Raw genomic sequence first — 21,973 nt, forward strand, 5'->3', positions numbered from 1 at the left:
AAGAGAAGGGAGGTAAGAGTGGATAGGGGAGGGGGTAACTCCTTGAGGTGTATAAAGCCCAGATAAAAGAGAGAGTGTCCACAGGGTTTACATGTAACGTGACCTCTCGGATAAGCATCTATCAACATTCAGATCTCAACTGAGAATAGTTAACCCGAGTCGATAAGAGAGCGGTAAGACGTGGATTCTTTCAATTCAAGCCATCATAGCCATATTGCCGTGTCTTCAGTGACCCCCTTTTGGATGGAGAAGTATATCCGTCTAAACCACTCCCATATGTCAGGCAGTACAGGAGACCACCAGTGGACTTGGACAACTGCTAAGGCGGCATTACATAGATGTCGAATTAAGGATTTTTTGTATTGAGAAATTGGTATATTTGAGATACTAAATAACCAGAAGTCTGGTCCATCTGGAGTCGAGGTGCCTAAAATCTTCTCTGTAACAGTTTTCACCTTACTACAAAATGTCACAAAATGTGGAAGGTGGTTCCTGGTCCAGAACCACATCTCTAACACGACCGCGAGATAATTCGGGAGCATTTTGCTAAGTTGAGAAGGGCATCTGTACCAATGGGAGAGGACCTTGTATTGCGTTTCCACCACAGAGAGGCTAGAGGAGCTTGCCATCATGTATTGTAAAGTTTTAGCCCAAAATTATTCAGAGGTTTCTCTCCACAATTCTCTGTCCCAAGTACTGGCATAAACAGGTAATTTGGAGTATAAGTTAACAATGAGTATTTGGTATATCTTTGAGATGGTATGTTTGGGTTCGGTGGAGATGCAGCACAACTCCTCAAAGCCCTCCATAACATCTCTCGATTGTATATAGTGTCTAATTTGCAGGTACGATCAAAACTCTAAAACAGATAGGCCTAGTCTGTCCTGTAAGAGAGAGAAGGCATGTACTCGGCCATTAACCACAAGCTGTCCATTCCAAAGCATCTTGTCTGTGTACGAAGATCCAAAAGCCCCTGGTGTAAGTCTGAGTGTGAAGTCAGTATAGGCAAGTCAGGGGAGTACGAGGCGATAGTGGGTATGATATAAATTTTAAAGTTCGGAGTCTGGCCTAACACTGAAGAGTGGGCCCAACTGTGGGATGTGAAGTGTGTGCGAGTTTGGCAAACCAGGGAAATATAATTGTGGAGACCCCCATTGCATGTTCTTCAATATGAATCCACTGCTTAAAGGGTGTCGTTCTAGTCCACTCCATCACGATGTTTAGAAGTACCATCTGATAATATTTAGCAAAGTGAGGGAGCTGAAAGCCCCCCTGAGTCTTCCGCCTATATAAAATGTCATGACAAAACCTAGGTGGCTTACCAGCCCAAACAAATTTGCGTATCATTCTTTGTAGATCTAAGAAGGATCGGGGAGAAATATGTATTGGGAGGGTTTGGAGAAGGTATAAGATCTTTGGAACAATATTCATTTTGATAATATTTATCCTCCCTAGCCATGAGAAGCCCAGAGAATGCCAGCGGCCAAAGTCTGCTCAAAATTTGGGGATCAATGGGACAAAATTAATTTTGTATAAAATGGAGAGTCTTCTGATAGCAGTACCCCCAGGTATTTAATTTGAGAGGGATGCCAGGTGAAGGGGAATGAGTTTTTAAGACCTTCCGCAATGAGCGGTGGGATGGAGAGGTTCAGGTTTAGTTGATTTTAAAATTGGACAGTGTCCCAAACCTTTCATATTCAAGCATTAAATTGGGTAGTGAGATTAAGGCGTTGGTTATTTTTGCTAATAGGTCATCTGCGATGAGTGACAATTTGGGCTCTGTCCCCACCCTTACCCCAGAAATATCAGGATTTTTTCTAATCGACCGGACAAGTGCCTCCATATATAGGACAAAAATAAACGAGGACAATGGGCATCCCTGACCTGTGCCATTGTAAATGGAAAATGGGTCAGAGAGAGAGCCATTAATCTTAATACGCGCAGTTGTTTTTTTTTTTTAGAGGGAAAGGATTCTATGAAGACAAATTGGACTCAGTCCTATGTGCTTCAGCACGCCTTGTAGGAATTGCCAGTCCACCCTGTCAAAGACTTTCTCAGTGTCAGTGGATAACAATAGGGTAAGAGAATGACCTCCTTTTATGTGGTGCATCAAGTCAATAATCTTGGTGGTGTTATCTCGTGCCTCACAGCCTGGGACAAAACCTACTTGGTCGCTATGTATTAGGTCCGGTAGGAGGGTTTTTAGGTGTCACGAATCACTATATAAGTTGAGTTATCAGAACCTGTTGTTGACGAGAGCTTCACCGATAGCAACCCCTTTTCCCAAAGAACCAGATATGTTCACATGTACTCGGTTGTCCCCAGGACTTATTCTCGAGTAGTGATAACTCAACTCCGGTAGGTAGGCACCACAGAGGACTAGACAGTGGGATGCTGAGCAGAGATACTCCTGGATCGAATAAAGCAGTAACAGGATGCAGTACCAACCTCCACCCGTATTACAAATTGGCAGTGTTGAGTAGAGGATGGTGTGGTACCAGCTGAGGCCTGTGTGAGATGGAGCTAGAGAGCAGCACAGAGTCAGGGAAAATACTGGAGCAAGATGGAGCAGTAAATCTGTACTGTGAAACACTGCAGACACAGGTGAGTCTGATGGAGCGAATAGCTGGCACCACAATCCTGCTACAGGGAGTAGATCTCTTAGATGAAAAGGCAGAGTCAGAATCCAGGCAGTGGTCAGGGCCACGAGCAAACAAGCAAAGTCATTATTCAGGCAGAGGTAAAGATCACGAGCAAACAAGCAAGGTCAGTACTCAGGCAGAGGTCAGGGTAACAAGCAAGGTCGGTATCCAGGCAGAGATCATAACGGGTATCAATCAGGAAACTGGCAGAAAAATCACAGAACTAGGAGCACGGAGAAGAAAGCATGTGAACGCTATAACCAGCAAAGGCAGAGTGAAGCTGACATGTATATGAGCCAGTAGTTGCCAATCAGGGCAGGTGTCAGATAGAGCTGCAGGTGAGAGGAGTTCAGGTGATCACACTCAGGCTAAAACAACACTGCAGCAGCCTAAAACAAAACAGCAGTTACCTGCTGTTCCTAACATCAGGTGGTTTGCCGTCATTTTCACAAAATCTACCTTTAATAGGGATATCGGAGGATAACTGGAGCACAGGGAGGGGTCTTTTCCATCTTTAGGGATAATTGTAATGTGTGCTTCGGGAAACTGTCAGGAGAAGCCTGACTTAACTTAATGACTTTAACACCTGGCCGAACATCTTATAGTAGCTAATAGTGAATCCATCTGGCCCTGGACTTTTACCAGTTGGTGTGGAAGCAATGGCTTCTTTTAGTTCCTGTATAGTGAAAAGTCGGTCTAGCATCTCCTTATCGAGTTCTGAAAGCGTAGGGAAATTGCATCTCTTGAGATAATCTCTAATTTGTTACATTTCCTACTATAGATTGAACAATGTAATGCAAAATTAATTCTTACAGTGTTCCAGAATTGCATTTATTATTCATGCTCAGGTGAAGAGCTATCAATTGATAATCTATCCTTTGCATTATGGTTAAACTTCTCCATTGCAGATTGTTCTATTGTCGTTTCCTACTATCATAGATTAAAAGAAGGTATGGACCCCCTATTGCTGTGAAAATAAAAGTCCCAGTATGTCCTGCCTTAACCAGATGTAGTAACATGTAGCCATTCAGCTGTTGTGGAACTAGAAGTCCAAATCCAAGCCATGACATGCTAGGACTACGAATTCCTCAAGAACTAAATGGACACAGATTGCCTATATTTGGTTTAGGTAATTACAGAGTGGATTTAGCAACCCTATAGATAATTGGATGGAATTGTAGATAGTACAATAACGCTTGATTAATGAACGCAAGATAGATACTCAACTAAGATGTGATACTGTTGACATTGTGTTCCTATGAATTCTTCTAATCTATTGCAATCTTTTTTTTTATATCATTTTCTTAGGTAGAAGAAGTTGCACTGGGCAGCAGTTGGCTAAATTAGAGCTCTTCCTGATTTTCACAAGACTAATGCAAAAATTCACATTTCATCCACCTCCCAGAGGTGATTTAGATCTTAGCCCCAAAGTTGGGTTTATCCACTCCCCGGTGCCTTATACATTGTCTGCTACACCTCGTTTCTAGTCTATGTAATAAGCCAAATAAATAAGTACAATCCAAATATTGGGCAAACATCAACATTGTATAGACTTGTATAGAGTGTGACAGAAGTGGTTTATTCACGGTGTATTGCATTAAGCTTATATACTGTAGATAGAGAGATTAGCTGTTCGGAGAAATCAGTGTCTACTGTAGTAAAATTATATTAGAAACTAATTAGGAGTGAACAAAAAGTATTTTTTCTTGCTTTTAAAATCCAGTGTTCTAATCTAAAATCAATTGTGTTGGGGGCAGTATCAGTGCCATCTGAACTAATTAGTAGACAAATAAAAAGTAGCATTTCATACACCACCTGCATTGGTAAGAAAAGACATGCCCACTTTTTTGCTATTCGTGGCCCTGCTACTGCTGTTACACATACTAGAATGCCCATTGCAAAGAAAGTGCCCAACACAGTCATACATCTTCTGTAACTTCCCATGTATCACCTTCTCACTCTTAGTGTTGGTATGTCACCTCCAAAACAGTCATATCAGTGCATGAAAAGAACAGTGAGGCTGAAGAACAAATTGGGCATTCACAGAATCCTGAGTAAAGTCTAAGGTTGTCCATGAGTGCTATATGTGAGTCTGAAATGTCAGATTCTGACACTGTAATTATAGAGAAGACTCCTTCCACAATTTCTCAACCATTTGGAAATGTGAGGGTGAGTAGTAATGATGATGATTTAGACAAAGAAATTGAAGATGCTACTTTGGAACTTATTAATGTGTTAGAGGATGAGGGGGACAGTTGTGGATCTGAATGTATTGTACTTGAACAAGATAATGAGGTGGATGATGTGGATTGTTTCCAAGTAAGGCAGCAACCAGTAGTGCCAACTCTTACCCATAATAAGTGCATTGTCATGCCTGAACACAAGACCAAAAAATGCACCTCTTGAGTGTGTAAATATTTTTATCACAACCCAGACAATATTCATCAAGGCATCTGTAGTCTTTGTGATGCCACAGTAAGTATAGGTAGGGACGTTGATCATCTAGGCACCTCCTTCCTGTTATGTAATTTTCAGCAAGTTTATTAAAGTAGTTTATCAAAGGGTGGAAACTCATGTATAGTAACAAGCAGCCCAGCATCAGCTAGCAGCAGAATGGCTAGACACCTCATGCAATCTGCACTATCAACACCTTCATCATCAACCTCATCATTATTAGTATGCAGTTCAGCATCCAATTTTTAAATGCAAACTGACTCCCCTAATGTAATCCATGATTCCCAAGATGCAACCATGTGTACTAAGGCTGCTACTGCTGGGAGTGAAACTTCAATACAGAAGAGTACCAAGAAGTGTAAGCATAGTTTTAAATAACAATTGTCTGTGAAGCAAGAGGAACCAAGTATGACAGTCAGCGTCCTGTTGCACAGCAGATCACTAAAGCTTGACAGTTATGTTAGCATTGGATGTGCATTCAGTTTCCACCATCAATGCATCGGTTTTACCAGATTAGTTGAGGTCATGTGCCTATGCCACCGAAACTCAAATTTGATTCTATTTCTCCTGAACAGCAATTCTTCAGCTGTGCCGCCTGGTTACACAAAAAGTCACTCAGTACTTAGAAAATGCCATTGTACTGACTATCAATTTAGCTACGGATATGTGGTCAAGTGGAATTGGTCAAGCAAAAGACTACATGACCATGACAGTCCACTGAGTAGATGTATTGTCATCAGCAGCAGCATTTCTTCTTTTTGTCAAGACTCAACCTAACAGTTAAGTTATCAGAACCAGTTGTAGATGAGAGCTTCACCTTTAGCAGCACCCGTTCCCGTGGAACAAGAAATGTTCACCAGTACTTTGTTGTCACCAGGACTTCATCTCAAGTAGTGCTAACTTAATTATGGTAGATGGGCACCACAGAGGACTTTGTAGTGGGATGCTATGCAGAGATCTCTATGGCAACAGGGAAACACCATTCACCTGAACCAGATTAAGTAGATGTACCGAGTTGCAGTAGGATGTAGTACCAACCTCCATCAGTATAACAACTTAGCAGTGTAGAGTAGATGATTGATGTAATGCCAGTTGTGGACTGTGTGGGGATGGCACTGGAGAGCAACACACAGTGCAAGGGAATGTGCAAAGGCAAGATCGAACCATAAATCTGGATAGTGAAACACAGCTGACAGAGGAAGGTCAAATGGAGCAGATAGCAGGCACCTTCGTCCTGTGGCTAGGAATTGGTATCACAGATGATAGGCAGAATTAAACACCAGGAAAAAAGGGACATCCATTCAGCAATAGACGTAATGAAGGTCACAAGCAATAAGGTTAAGCCAGGCAGCAATCAGGGGTGGTCAGGTCACAGGCAGATTTCAAAACTTGGTATCAGACAAAAAACAGAATATACACAGGAACAGGAGCATAGAGAAGCAAGTGTGTGAACGCTATAACCGACAGTGGTTCAGTGAAATCAGGGCAGGTGTCAGATTAATCTTCAGGTAAATGGATTTCATGTGATCACACCCAGGCTGACATCAACACTGCAGCAGCCAAAAAGAAAACAGAAATGACCTGCTGCTCCTAACACTTTTATTAAATGTCTATTGATGCCGCTTCTTTGCCTTCTAATGAGATTATTTTATTACCTTTCTACAATGTGTCACACATTCTGTCTAACATTTAAAATATTAACCACTTTACTTCTGGGTTCAGGCCACCTAGGTTTATTATTATTATTATTATTATCCTTTATTTATTAGGCGCCGCAAGAGTTTCGCAGCAACGTACACAGCACAAACAGTAGACTAAACAAGGTGAAACATTACAAGCAATAAACATAAAATACCAAAACTTCAGAGATTTCAGGCAGGCTAATGAAGTAAAGACGGAGCAGAAGAACAGGTATGGAGAACAAAGGGAAGAGGGCCCTGCTCAAATGAGCTTACATCCTCAGGGAGGTTAGACAGAACTCAGGCACAAAGGGAGCAAGTTGAAGTAAGTGGGGAAAGAACAGGGGGGCTGGGAGGAGAGAAGGGAGAACAGGCGGAGGAGATGAGGGGTTAGGTGGAAGGTTGATAGCCCTTTAGGAACAGGTACGTTTTCAGTGCCCTCTTGAAGGAGGACAGATTGGGAGAAAGACGGACGGAGTGAGCTAGGTCGTTCCAGTTAAGGGGGCAGCACGGGAGAAGTCTTAAATTCTGGAGTGGGAAGAGGTGATCAGAGTGGAGAAGAGGCGACGGTCATTGGCCGAGCGCAGGGAGCGGGCAGGGGTGTGAATGGTGAGGAGGTTAGAGATATAGGAGGCAGTAGACTGGGATAGAGCCTTGTAAGTGACGGTCAGGAGTTTGAAAAGGATTCTGTAAGGAATGGGGAGCCAGTGTAGGGCAAGCCAGAGAGGGGAGGCAGACGAGGAGTGGCGAGAAAGGAAGAAGAGTCTTGCAGCCGCGTTGAGTATAGAGCGGAGGGGGGCAAGATAGGAATGGGGAAGGCCGGTAAGAATGAGGTTGCAGTAATCAAAGCGGGAGATGACGAATGCGTGGATGATAGTTTTGGTGGCATCTTGGGAGAGGAAGGGCCGGATGCGGGCAATGTTGCGTAGCTGGAAGCGACAGGCTTGGGCAAGGGATTGAATGTGGGAGGCGAAGAAGAGAGAGGAGTCGAGGGTAACGCCCAGGCAGCGGAGTTGGGTGACAGAGGAGATGGTGGTATTGTTAACAGTGATAGAGAGGCTGTGGTGGGAGGGGAGTCTAGGGGGAGGAAAGACAATGAGTTCAATTTTGGAGATGTTTATTTTGAGAAAGCGCGAGGACATCCAGGAGGAAATGGCAGAGAGGCATTTGGATACACGAGAGAGGAGGGTGGAGGAGAGATCAGGCGAGGAGATGTAGAGTTGGATGTCGTCAGCATAAAGGTGATACTGAAGACCGAAGGAGGAGATGAGAGCCCCCAGGGAGGAGGTGTAAAGCGAGAAGAGTAGAGGGCCAAAAACAGAGCCCTGAGAGACACCAACAGGGAGAGGGAAGGGGGTGGAGGAGGAGCCAGACGTGGATACAGAGAAGGAGCGGTTAGCGAGGTATGAGTTGAACCAGGCAAGGACAGATCCAGAGAGGCCAAGAGAGAGAAGTGTTTGTAGCAGGAGGGGGTGGTCCACGGTGTCAAGGAGGATGAGCAGGGAGAAGTGACCCTTGGATTTGGCTGAAAGTAGGCAATTAGTAACTTTGGCCAGGGCAGTTTCAGTGGAGTGGAGGGGGCGGTAACTGGATTGGAGAGGGTCGAGGAGGGAATTGTCCAGGAGGTGTCTAGTGAGGTGGTTATAGACAACCCACTCAAATAATTTGGAGGCAAAGGGTAGAAGTGAGATAGGGCGATAGTTAGGAAGAGAGGTGGGGGTCAAGATTAGGTTTTTTGAGGATAGGAGAGATAGAAGCATGTTTAAATGAAGAGGGAACTACACCAGAGGAAAGTAATAGGTTGAAAAGGTGTGCAAGGTAAGAGCAGGCAGTGGGAAAGAGAGAGCGAAGGAGGTGAGAGGGGATAGGGTCGAGAGGACAGGTCGAGGGTGGAGAGGAAAGAATGAGGGAGTGAACTTCTTCACCCGAAGTGGGGCAGAAGGAGCACCAGAGTAGGTTGTCGGAGAAAGAAGGGATGAGGGGGACGGGAGAGGGATGGGAGGAAGAGATGTTTAGTCGGATGGTCTCAATTTTGAAGGAGAAAAAAGTGGCGAAGTCGGAAGCAGAGAGGGAAGGCGGGACAGGAGGGGGGGAGAGAGGAGGGAGTTGAATGTGGCAAAGAGGCAGCGGGGATTGGAGGACTGAGAGGAAATCAGGGACTTAAAGAAGGATTGTTTAGCCAGGGAGAGGGCAGAGCAGAATGAGGTGAATGAGGTTTATCTTCAAGTTGTGTCACACATGCTATCTTATGTTGAGAATTACAAATAGGTTGGTGGTTTTTCTCTCACCCCTTAACTCCTGAGTGCATCCCACTTTCACCTACTTGTCTATAATTTCTATTGATGCTGCTATCCATCTAATTAGCTTTTATTACTGACTCTCTACATTGTGTCACACATACTATCTAATGCTGAAAATATTGCAACCCTATGTTACAAGCCGCGGCGGTGCCCAGCTGTCGCGACTCTGCTACCCGCGTCCCAGCCGTTGCTATGATGACCGGGACGTCACTTCTGGGGGCCAGCCAACCGTTGCCGTAGCAGCGGTCGGACGCTTTTCAGGTCAGCGCCACGTCCCAGCATTACGGGGCAGCCGGGCGTGTGCGCAACAGTATGGCAAGCCTGCGGGCTAATTTATCAATTATCAGGTGAGCAAGTGCGCAATTACAGAGCTAAGCTCTGATTGGAGAGTCTCTGTATATAAGGCAGAGAGGACTTAGCCTCCCTGCCAGTTATAGCTTCTAGTTCACTGTGTTGCTGCCTGCTGCTATTTTCCTGGTGTTAAGCCTTTTGGATCTCTGATTACCGTGTATGACCCCTGCCTGTCCTCTGGATTTGTCTTTTGCCTGTGCCCCTGACCGTTTGGCTTATACCTTCGTTTATGCTGATTTGCTCGTGACCTCGACTCCTGGCGTGTTTTCTGACGATTCTTCCTAGCAAGTGACCCCTGACCTCGGCTTGGTTTATTGGATTTGCTGTCTGCTGCCAGCCCTTGACCCGTGCTTGGACCTCACTCCGCTTTCCTGAGTTCTCCCCAGCCGGTACGCACTTCATGACCCTCTGTCAGTCTGCGGCCAAGTCTGTCCCCACCACTAGGGGCTCCAGTGAACACCTGACTGGCAGAGCAGACTCCGGGTTGTGCAGTATCGGCTAGAGGGGTTCCTGACACCCTAATCTTTCTCCTACAATTTCATTTCTGGGTGAGGCTCACCTTGGTCAATCTTCTTTTCTAAAATGACAGTCCTATCAGCTAGTGCTCTGCTACTCTATTTCATAGGGTTCAAATATTTTATTAAACTGTATTTGTTCCACTGCTCTGACACCATTTGTAGCTACCCAGCTCACTGCAGCCTTTGATTCATATTTGTGAAAATGTTGACAGTTGTAAGGTGGTCATTAAAAAATAGATTGTAAATGAATGTTAATTATATAAATACTAATGTAGGAAAAAAAACAGCTAAAAAATACATGGTTTTACCTGTTTTCACATTTTTTAATGAAATCCAGATGCAAAGCCAAAGCACATGAGGATCTGAAAATATTGTAGTGTTCCCAGCTAAACATGCCTAGACACTGATATACACCTTATATTGATGCCATCTGCCAAAACTAGACTTCTTGATGCAACACAGGATATTTAAATGAGCTGCTGTGAGTGACGATTACATACTTTGTGTTGTAAACATGTCAATTTTATCTAAGCAGTATTGTGTGACAGATGTCACAGATTGAGAGTCAGTTGGATGGAAGAACAACATATAGACAGAGTGCTAAAAATGAGTAAATGAAGCCATTTTTATAGTGAGACTGCAGTACATAGTTTTACTGGTGTTGTCATGGATTAGTCAATTGAACAAGAGCACCTTAGTATTAGCTATGGCAGTAGTGCTGCTTCTATTGTAAAATGTAAAATTGTAAGAAGAAAGCCTTAGACATGGTGTTCCAAAAATGCTTGATGATACCTCCGAAAACAATAGTGATAATAATAATAGTTGTGATGATTTTATTAATTAAACAAAACATGATAATCAACATCCAATACAACTGCAGTGGCAATGAAAAAATCAGGCCATGGACACTTTTTACAAGCAATGGTCCTGCTACTGCTTATACCAGAATGCTCAGTGCAAAAGCAAGTGCTCACCAAGGTCATGAATCTTCTGTACCTTCTCATGCATTAATTTCTGGCTCTAAATATGGATCCCTCACCTCCAAAACAGAAAAAGCACACTGAGGATGAAGAAGAACCAATTGAGCCTTCATAGAATTCTGATGAGAGTCTAAGAGTGTCCATGAACTGTCCGTCTGACAATTCAGAGCTCGACACTATAGAACAGCTTGTACCCTCTTTCCCAATTTGTTCACCATTTTGAAATGTGAAGATGATTAATCATGATTTAGAAATACAAATTGAGGAGTCTACATTCTAATTTACTACTTTACTAGAGTTTCAGGGAGGATGATGGTGGAGATGATGATAATGAGGATGACGATAATGCATGATTCAACTTGAAAAAGATAATATTGATTGTGTTGAAGCAATAATGCAGTAAACAGTACCACACAAGCTCTTTATAAGCACGTTGCGAGATATGCTGAGCCAAAAGATGAGACCTCTTGTATGTGGAAAATGTTCTACCCCAACCCAGATGACATATATGAAGTCATCTGTAGCTTTTCTCGTGCAATAAGTTGAAGTAGGAAATCAGACCATGTAGGCATGTCATTTCCAAAGTTCAATCAGGAGGTTTTCCCAAGAAGAAAAATCATGTAATACAGGTTTCAAACGGCAGGTGGTGCTTATTTGACAAAACTGTGCACATGTGTGCTTTCTGAATGGCAATCATCATGTGCTCCATATAGTTTATGATGTTATCGGTACTAACATCAGTAAAAGAGTAAATAAATAAGCAATACACACAATTTTAAATAAACTTTAATTGAATTAAAAACATCTCAGAACATAATTCCCTACTTTATTAAATATAAAATTAAATCTTGTTTTCATCTTTTTTCACTTTAAGGAAATATCACATCACGTCAAGCTTATTATTAAATACATTTTTCTTGACAGAAGCACAGTATACAGTAATGATCAATAGTTTTGAGAGTAACACAAGTAATGGTTTCCACAAAGTTTGCTGCTTCAGTGTTTTTAGACCTTTTTGTGAGATGTTGCTATGGTATACTGAAGTAAAATTACAAGCATTTCATAAGTGTCAAAGGTTTTATTGACAATTACATTAAGTTTATGCAGAGTCAATATTTGCAGTGTTGACCCTTCTTTTTGAAGATCTCTGCAATTCGCCCTTGCATGCTGTCAATTAACTTTTGAGCCACATACTGATTGCTGCCCATTCCTTCCTAATCAATGCTTGGAATTTGTCAGAATTTGTGGGTTTTTGTTTGTTCACCCACCTCTTCATCATCATCATCTTCATCATTTATTTATATAGCACCACTAATTCCACAGCTCTATACAGAGAACACACTCACATCAGTCCCTGCCCCAAGAGAGATTACAGTGGCAATGAAAGAAACAGGCAATGGACACTTTTTCCAAGCAATGGTCCTGCTACTGCTTATACTAGAATGCTCAGTGTAAAAGAAAGTGCTCACCAAGGTCATGAATCGTCTGTACCTTCTCATGCATTAAATTCTGGCTCTAAATATGGATCCCTCACCTCCAAAAAAATTACCTAACACACACACAGACACAAACTAGGGTCAATTTGATAGCAGCAAATTAACCTACCAGTATGTTTTTGGATTGTGGGAGGAAACTGGAGTGCCCGGAGGAAACCCACGCAAACACGGGGAGAACATACAAACTACACACAAATAAGGCCATGGTCGGGAATGAAACTCATGACCACAGTGCTGTGAGGCAGAAGTGCTAACACTAAGCCACCGTGCTGCCTCTTGAGGATTTACTACAAGTTCTCAATGGGATTAATGTCTGGGGAGTTTCCTGGCCCTGGACCCAAAATTTCGATGTTTTGATCCCCGAGCCACTTAGTTATCACTTTTGCCTTATGTCAAGGTGCTCCATCATGCTGGAAAAGGCATTGTTCGTCACCAAACTGTTCTTGGATGGTTGAGATAAGTTGTTCTTTGAGGATGTTTTGGTACCATTCTTTATTCATGGCTGTGTTCTTAGGCAAAATTAAGAGTGAGCCCACTCCCTTGGTTGAGAAGCAACCCCACACATGAATGGTCTCATGATGCTTTACTGTTTGCATGACACAGGACTGACACATGACACAGAACTTTCCTTCTCCGGACAAGCGCTTTTCTAGATGCCCCAAACAATCTGAGAGGGGATTCATGAGAGAAAATTATTTTACCCCAGTCCTCAGTGTAACGCTTCGGTCCCACAGATAATACCTGTCTCGTTACCTGCAGTCCATTCATCTGGAAACTGCCATGTCCCAGCATCAGACATTCTCCAGTTCATTCATTCAGCTATATTCAGATCTGTGCAGGTGCAAGCCTACTGCACTTCAGGACCTCCTCCTTCTTTTTCATTGGCTAAGCACTTCTGGAACACTATTTAAACCTCCTGGATTCACCTGTCTGATGCCTGTTCTTCAAGCTCACTTCCTGCAGCCTTTGGCTCCTTGTGGTTTGCCTGTGTTTCAGTCTGCTCTCAGTTCCTGGTCTGTGCTAAACCCTCGCTGTTCCAGTACCTCTATTACCATCTCCAGTGTACTTCATCGTGACAGCTTCAGTTCTCACATCACAACCACTCAGAGCCGCTACTACATCTGTGACTCATCAGCTGTTACCACGGGTTACCTCCGCTACTCCAGTCTGCTCTCAGTCTCTGACCGTGTTGAACTATCGCTGCTCCAGTACCTCCATTACCATCTCAAGTGTACTTTATCGTGACAGCTCTGGTTCTCTCATCGCTACCACTCAGAGCCACTATTACACCTGTGACTCCTCAGCTGCTATCACGAGTTACCTCTGCTACTCCAGCCTGCTCTCAGTCTCTGGCCGTGTTGAACCTTCGCTGCTCCAGTACCTCACTTACCATCTCCAGTGTACTTAATTGTGACAGCTCCGGTTCTCTCATCTCTACCACTCAGAGCCGCTACTACATCTGTGACTCATCAGCTGTTACCACGGGTTACCTCCGCTACTTCAGGCTGCTCTCAGTCTCTGGCTGTGTTGAACTATCGCTGCTCCAGTACCTCTATTACCGTCTCCAGTGTACATCATCGTGACAGCTTCAGTTCTCTCATCACTACCACTCAGAGCCGCTACTACATCTGTGACTCATCAGATATTACCACGGGTTACCTCCGCTACTCCAGTCTGCTCTCAGTCTCTGGCCATGTTGAACTATCGCTGCTCCAGTACCTCTATTACCATCTCCAGTGTTCTTCATCGTGACAGCTTCAGTTCTCACATCACTACCACTCAGAGCCGTTACTACATCTGTGTCTCATGAGCTGTTACCACGGGTTACCTCCACAACTCCAGTTTGCTCTCAGCCTGCAGCCGTGTTGAACTATCGCTGTTCCAGTATCTCTATTACCACCTCCAGTGTACTCTATTTTGACAGCTCCAGTTCTCTCATCACTACCGTTCAGAGCTGCTATTTCATCTAGTACTCATCAGCTGTTATTACGAGTTACCTCCACCACTCCAGTCAGCCTTCAGCCTCTGGCTGTGTTGAATTCTTGCTGCTCCAGTACTTCCATTACCATCTCCAGAGTACTTCATAGTGACAGCCTCTGTCCTCTCGTTGTATACCACAGAGCACCTATTCTTCTAGTGACTCATTGGCTGCTGACCAGGAGCCTATATTATTGTTGTGCCTGTATTTATACCACTCATCTGTGGACTCCATCGTCTCCATCCACTTCACCTGGCTCCCCCACATCGTTCTGCTGTATGCTCACTCACGGAACCGCGACCTGCAGACTTGGTGCAGCCAAGACCATACCTCCTTACGGGGGTTCCTGGTGGAAACCACCTGTCTGATAGACTCGGTGCCCGTGGGTGCCCATGTTCAGCAGAGCCTATGGATAAATTTCCTGTAAGCCAACCGTGACACTCAGCAGTCCAATCCCTGTAACTTTTGCAGAATACTAGTCTGTCCCTGATGTTTTTCCTGGAAAGAAGTAGCTTCTTTGCTGGCCTTCTTGACACCAGGCTATCCTCCAAAATTCTTCAATTCACTGTGCATGCAGATGCACTCACACCTGCCTGCTGCCATTACCGAGCAAGCTCTGTACTGGTGGTGCCCCGATCCCACCGCTAAATCAACTTTAGGAGATGGTTCTGGCGCTTGCTGGAGATTCTTGGGCGCCATGAGGCCCTCTTCACAACTATTGAACCTCTCTCTTTGAAGTTCTTGATGATCCGATAAATGGTTGTTTTAGGCGCAATCTTATTAGCAGCAATATCCTTGCCTGTGAAGCCCTTTTTGTATAAAGCATTGATGACTGCATGTGTTTCCTTGCAGGTTACCATGGTTAACATAGGAAGAACAATTATCTCAAAAAACACCTTCCTTTTAACGCTTCCAGTCTGTTATTCTAACTCAATCAGCATGACAGAGTGATTTCAAGCCTTGTCCTCGTCAACACTGTCACCTGTGTTAACGAGAGAATCACTGACTTGATGTCAACTGGTCCTTTTGTGGCAGGGCAGAAAAGCACTGAAAATGTTTTTTTTAGGGATTTAGTTCATTGTCATAGCAAAGAGGGACTTTGAAATTAATTGCAATTCATCTGATCACGCTTCATGACATTCTGGAGTATAGGCAAATTGCCATCATAAAAACAGAGGCAGCAGACTTTGTGAAAAATAATATTTGTGTCATTCTGAAAACTTTTGGCCTTGACTGTACATGTCAGTCGAATGAACAATTAGCAGCACATGCTTACTGTGCATTGCAGATCAAATTATTATCTTTCCATCCTTTCATAGATTCATGAGTTGGCAACATCTGTGGGAGGTAACTGACAGTCACTTGCAGAAAAAACATGCAACTGAATAGTGGAGAACAGCAATTCGTTGACATTTTTTGCAGAGAGAAATTCTCCTAAAACTTTATACTGTTTCCACCCTTTATTTAATTTCAGTAATCTCACTTCCAAAGTGAAATCTAGCTTACTCTGTACTTTAAAAGGAAACCCTCCCTCTGATTGGCTTTAGCCATTGGCTCATGCATACATCTGTTCTTCTACAAATGCCAATACTGCGCTCTGTAAACTCATGTGTTTTGGCATAACACCCTGACACACCTGCCCAAATCAAAATTAAAAGCACCGCTTGGGTATGCTCTGTGCAGCTGTAACAAGTCGCTACAATCATCATCATCATCAACATTTATTTATATAGCGTCAGCAGATTCTGCTACAATTGGTAACAAATAGTAATAAAACAATACTGGGTAATACATACATACATACGTAGAGGTAAGTGTGCCCTACTCGCAAGCTTACCATCTTTGGGACAATGGTTTGATGCACAAGGGTAAGTGCTACATCATATTGTATATTTGTACAGCTAGAATGCAAAGGTTACAAAGTATTTAGTGGACAGTGTGCTCAGTCACACAACTGTGTTGGTGAGAGGGTTGTTGTCTTGTGTTAGCTGTGTAGAGGGTGGTAATAGGGTAACCTAGGGAGATTAAGAGGGTGGTTGAGGAATATTATAAGCTTGTATGAAGAGGTGGGTTTTCAGAGAACGCTTAAAGGTTTGAAGACTAGAGGAAACTTTTACTGTGCGAGGGAGGGAATTCCATAAAGTGGGAGCAGCCCAAAGAAAGTCCTGTTACCGGGAATGGGAGGAAGTGATGAGAGTGGAAGAGAAACGCAGATCTTGTGCAGATCGGAGGTGTCGAGTTGGAAGATATTTTGAAACAAGTGAGAGGATGTATATTGATGCAATTTTCTTGCAATTTTGTTACACGATAGCCGGTACTCCTCCTACCTCCTGCACAACAGTCTCTAAACACAAATTCTTACTGCCTACGAGTTAAGACCTAGGGGTATCTGAGTACTTGTGAGCAATACTAGCTCTTTGGGAAAGGCGGCTGCAAAAGGTTCTAGGAGTTCATGTTTGAGGCCGTAACAGCTGTGATATTTTGCATTGCAGAAATTACTTCCGATCTACACTGGGTCTGAATACATGACCATTTGCGTAGCATGTCTTGCGTAATTTCGAATGGCGCGTACCCAGAAGCCAAACTTATACATCTGAATGTTATTGCTCGTAACTCATATCCGCATGAATCTGACATGACCCCTTACAACTTGAAAGGAGAAACGGAGGAGGGAAGACCATGTACAGAAATGACATGTTCACACAGATGCATCTATTTCAAATCCTGTGTTTATCGTATGTATGCCTGTTTATAGCCGCTTCTATTACACCAGGTACAGGACAGATGTAGATGCCGAATGATAGTTATGACCGACACAGCATAGTCTTTAATTAAAAAATTACATCTCAGACCTATCACAGAACCACTGTATTCATTTGAGATTTATTTTCAAATTGCATTGTGTGCACTGTACACATAGAAGAGTTAATTCTTTAGATAATTACTTTAATAAAATTTAAGAAAAAATAGAAATATTATATTTGATTTTTTTTTTTTATTAATATATTTTTACCAGTTGTTATTTTAATTTATGATCAAATAAAATATATGTGCTTTCTGATGTGAAATTATTATACATATGCACGTGTGTATACTTCAGTTTGTTTTCTGTGTCTATAATTAAAGAAAGTATTATTTATAGACAGTATTTCCACCCCTATACAAATTGTACCATATCTTAAGAAAAGCTTTGAACTAAATACGGGAGGAACAAGTATATTATGGCCAATTTGCATCCAGACTTGAATCAGACCCACTGTACCCATTCCGCATGTAACATATTGCATCCACATCACAATAACACAAACTAATTATTGCATATCTGGATAAAAATATGAATTATGTCTTAACACTAGGAAATCATATGGTGCCATTTTCTATTATGTACTAAATGAAAATCAACAACCTTGGAAATTTCAGTGAACAGGTTAAACCAGTTTAGCAGGGAAAGGACAAGTAGCAGCTGCCAAAAATCTCTGGGTTAATCAAGGATAAGCAGCTGACAAGAATCCCTGTGTTAATCAATGATAAAATAGTCTTTTTCTCCTTCTTTTCCCCCTCCTCTGATATTATGGAGCTAATGCACAGTTGGTTGCAAAATGGGTGTAAGTTACTCTTTAAAAATGGTTGCAAAAATAGAGTATTTCCACCCATATGCAAAGCCATACACATCTCGATATGCGTCTGCCTCCGCATCAGGAGCATATGTACCTGGTTTATGCCAGGTCGTCATCGTCATCAGCAGCAGGTTTTTGCACCGGTCCTGTGCAAAAGATATGCCCTTAACAGGTGTAAACACTGTGTGTAATATTACCATTACATTATAGTTACAAACTTTCAGTAATCAAGCTGTATAGTATCTCCATATGCTGTACTCCACTCATATTAAGTCTTCAGGCTATACATTCATAACACCTTTATACTCCATGTTATTCATAGGGGGGTATTCAATTGTTAGCGTTAACGGAAAAAAACGGGCGCTCAAAAAATCTTAGTGTTAATACGGTAATTACTCAAGGAAATTTCAGCTTGCCGCTCTGAAATTCTGCGAGTAAACTACCGTATTAACGCTTTTCTCGCGCAATATTACTGTATAAACGGTAATTTTTTTTGAGCGCTCGTTTTTTTCCGTTAAAGCTAACAATTGAATACCCCCCTAATGTAAGAATAATTCCTGCCATCAGTATAACGCCTAGGGCTAGATTTACTAAAAGGCAGTTTTCGGCTAGTTTGCCGGCGGTTTTGAAACCGCCGGATTTACTAAAGCCTAAACCGCCGTCAAAATGGCCAGAAATGAAATTTTTCAAAACCACCACTTTACAAACCGCCATCCCGATTTTAACAATGATGAACATACAAACAGCCGGATTTACTAAGCTGGGTTTTCAAAACCGCCGCAAAACAGCCATCCAAACGGCCAAGATGAAAGAGGTGGTTGCAATAGGCGAGATTGATCAAACAGCTGCTGTTTGAGATATTTTGTCATTTAGAACATAAGAGAAAGCACCATTGATATTTTAATCATTTGGAAAATCATTATTTTTTGAGAAAGGGACTGAATAAATGTAATATTAATTTATGAGAGAATTTTTTTTTTATATATATTTTTTTTTAAAGGGACACTATTATAGCATTATATTATGTAGAAAATGTATATATATAATATTATTAACTGATTGTTAATGGTGGATATAATTATATATATAATATATAATTTATTTTGCACAATTTGTCATTACATATTGTCCAAATAATATAATAATTAAGTAATTTTATCCCCTTAATATAATGATTTTTTTTTATTCCCTCATAAGTTAATATTTAATTCATTTTTCCCCTTAGTCAATAAACAATGAATGCCAACATAATTTAAATGTCAATGGTTCTTTCTTTTATGTTCTGAATGGCAAAATAGTTCAAACAGCCTGTTTAGGCTATCTACCCATTCTGAAGCAGGTATTAAAACTGTCCTGTCCTGTCTTTTAGATGGCGGTTTTGATGGCGGTTTAGACAAAACCACCGGCGGTTTAGCTTTTTCAATCCGCCATACATAGCCAGTCATTTTAAATTGAAGCCTCAAGCCGCCCTATAGTAAATGTGGCGTTTTGGACCAGTAAACCGCCGGCGATGGGTGGCGGTTTCAAACCGCCACCAAACACGATTCTTAGTAAATCTAGCCCCTAGAGTCAGACTATATACAGAATCATTGTGTACAGATTAATGTGGATATACAGAATGATAGCCTTTGCATTTCCAAGTACTTTTTAAGCATGTATATGGAATTATATGTTAGAGACTAAGCTCATTTCTATTGCATCATCGTTGACAATATTCATTTATCTAGGTGAACTATGTTTTTATACTTGGCACCATATGATAATTGCGGTTTCCAGACATACGTTGTCAAATTGTCATGTCATTTAAATTGCTAGATTACTTTAGGCTATTGTTATAAATAAGAACTATCTTAAATTTATATTTATCTATATTTCATTAATGTGAATTTTAGAAGTCATATTTGTGTATATTCTCTATCTCGAGAGATTTGCTAATATTTATATAGTGATATATGTTAGACATAACTGACAAAGTAATTAGAGACTGTGGGCCTGATTCATTAAGGTAAGTAAAGCCAGAAAAAAAGAGTAACTTTGCATCTGGGCAAAGCCATGTTGCATTGGAGTGGGAGTTAAATTTAAAATGTGATGGCAGATTTATAGTTGGGATAGGGCATGTCCTAGATCAACTTTAAATATCAATGTAAGCATAAAGCTATCAAGCATTTGTGTGCTACATGAAAAAACAGCCAGTATTTAACTTTTGTGCAAAATAATAAACTAATTTGCACCCCTTGCATTATAACATGGTATGTCCAGGAGATAATATACTCCTTTTATTGCCTTACTTTCCTTAATGAATCAGGCCCTGTATATTCAATAACAAAAAATCACAAGGCTCATTATACACACATTCAGGGCTTTATTTATTTATTCTCATGGATTAATAAGGGACCTTGATCATCTATGAATCAATAAAAAGATCAGTCTGATACATACCCTCCTCTCTCTTGGCTTATCTGGGTCTGTCCTCGCCTGGTTCACCTCATACCTCGCTAACCGCTCCTTCTCTGTATCCACGTCTGGCTCCTCCTCCACCCCCTCCCCTCTTCCTGTCGGAGTCCCTCAAGGCTCTGTTCTCGGCCCTCTACTCTTTTCACTCTATACCTCCTTCCTTGGTGCTCTCATCTCCTCCTTCGGTCTTCAGTATCACCTTTATGCCGATGACATCCAACTCTACACCTCCTCGCCTGATCTCTCCCCCACCCTCCTCTCTCGTGTATCCGACTGCCTCTCTGCCATCTCCTCCTGGATGTCCTCCCGCTTTCTCAAAATTAACATCTCTAAAACTGAACTCATTGTCTTTCCTCCCCCCAGGCTCCCCTCCCACCACGACCTCTCTATCACCGTCAATAGCACCACCATCTCTTCTGTCACCCAACTTCGCTGCCTGGGCGTTACCTTCGACTCCTCTCTCTCTTTTGCACCCCACATTCAATCCCTCGCCCAAGCCTGTCGCTTCCAGCTTCGCAATGTTGCCCGCATCCGGCCCTTCCTCTCTCAGGATGCCACCAAAATCATCATCCACGCACTCATTATCTCCCGCCTCGATTATTGCAACCTCCTCCTCTCTGGCCTCCCCCTCTGCCACCTTGCCTCCCTCCACTCTATTCTCAATGCGGCTGCAAGACTCATCTTCCTCTCTCGCCGCTCCTCCTCCGCATCCCCCCTCTGCCTTGCCCTTCACTGGCTCCCCATCCCCTACAGAATCCTTTTCAAACTCCTGACCACCACGTTCAAGGCTCTTTCCCAGTCCACTCCCCCCTATATCTCTAACCTCCTCTCCATTCACACTCCTGCCCGCTCCCTGCGCTCGGCCAATGACCGTCGCCTCTCCTCCACCCTGGTCACCTCTTCCCACTCCAGAATCCAGGACTTTTCCAGTGCAGCCCCCCTCCACTGGAACAACCTCCCTTGCTCCATCCGTCTCTCTCCCAATCTAAGCTCCTTCAAACGAGCACTTAAAACTCACCTCTTCCTTAAAGCCTACCATCCTTCCACCTAACCCATATTCCCCTCTCTCCTCCCGGCCCCTTCTCCCTCCCATATGCATCAACTGACTCCCTTTGTGCCTGAGTCTTGTTTACCCTCCCTTAGGATGTAAGCTCACTTGAGCAGGGCCCTCTTCCCTCCTGTATCCATACCTGTTCTTCTGCTCCATCCTTACTGCATTAGCCTGCCTGGAGCCTCTGAAGTGTGGTATTTATTGTTTATTGTTCAGTAATGTCTTACCCTGTATAGTCTACTGTTTTGTACAGTGTACAGCGCTGCGGAACCCTTGTGGCGCCAAACAAATAAAGGATAATAATAATAATAATATCTGTGACTTTATTGGCCAATCACACATTATAACTACCAGTTAGTTAAGATGTGATGAAGTATAAATCATACTCAATCAGGATCGCAGACAGACGAATCTCCCTGAGGAAGTCACATCACATGTCGAAACGCATTGGGG

The 21,973-nt window shown here is 42.6% G+C and overlaps 1 protein-coding gene across 2 annotated transcripts in view; it reads left to right on the forward strand.

The window, feature by feature from the left end:
- The window catches only part of LOC142143438 (cytochrome P450 2K4-like), a 181,540-nt gene that overhangs the window by 62,419 nt on the left and 97,148 nt on the right, over nucleotides 1-21,973 (forward strand). The window contains exon 10 of one of the 2 annotated variants that reach the window (XM_075201279.1): nucleotides 3,951-4,164. The exons of the other annotated variant lie outside the window; for it this stretch is intronic. Within the exon in view, the coding sequence (XP_075057380.1) occupies nucleotides 3,951-4,129 (179 nt within the window). The 3' untranslated portion in view covers nucleotides 4,130-4,164. Of the gene's footprint in view, nucleotides 1-3,950; nucleotides 4,165-21,973 lie in introns of those variants that run through there. 2 annotated transcript variants of the gene reach the window in all.

Source organism: Mixophyes fleayi, chromosome 3 (genome assembly GCF_038048845.1).
Source record: "Mixophyes fleayi isolate aMixFle1 chromosome 3, aMixFle1.hap1, whole genome shotgun sequence".
Lineage (NCBI taxonomy): Eukaryota > Metazoa > Chordata > Amphibia > Anura > Limnodynastidae > Mixophyes > Mixophyes fleayi.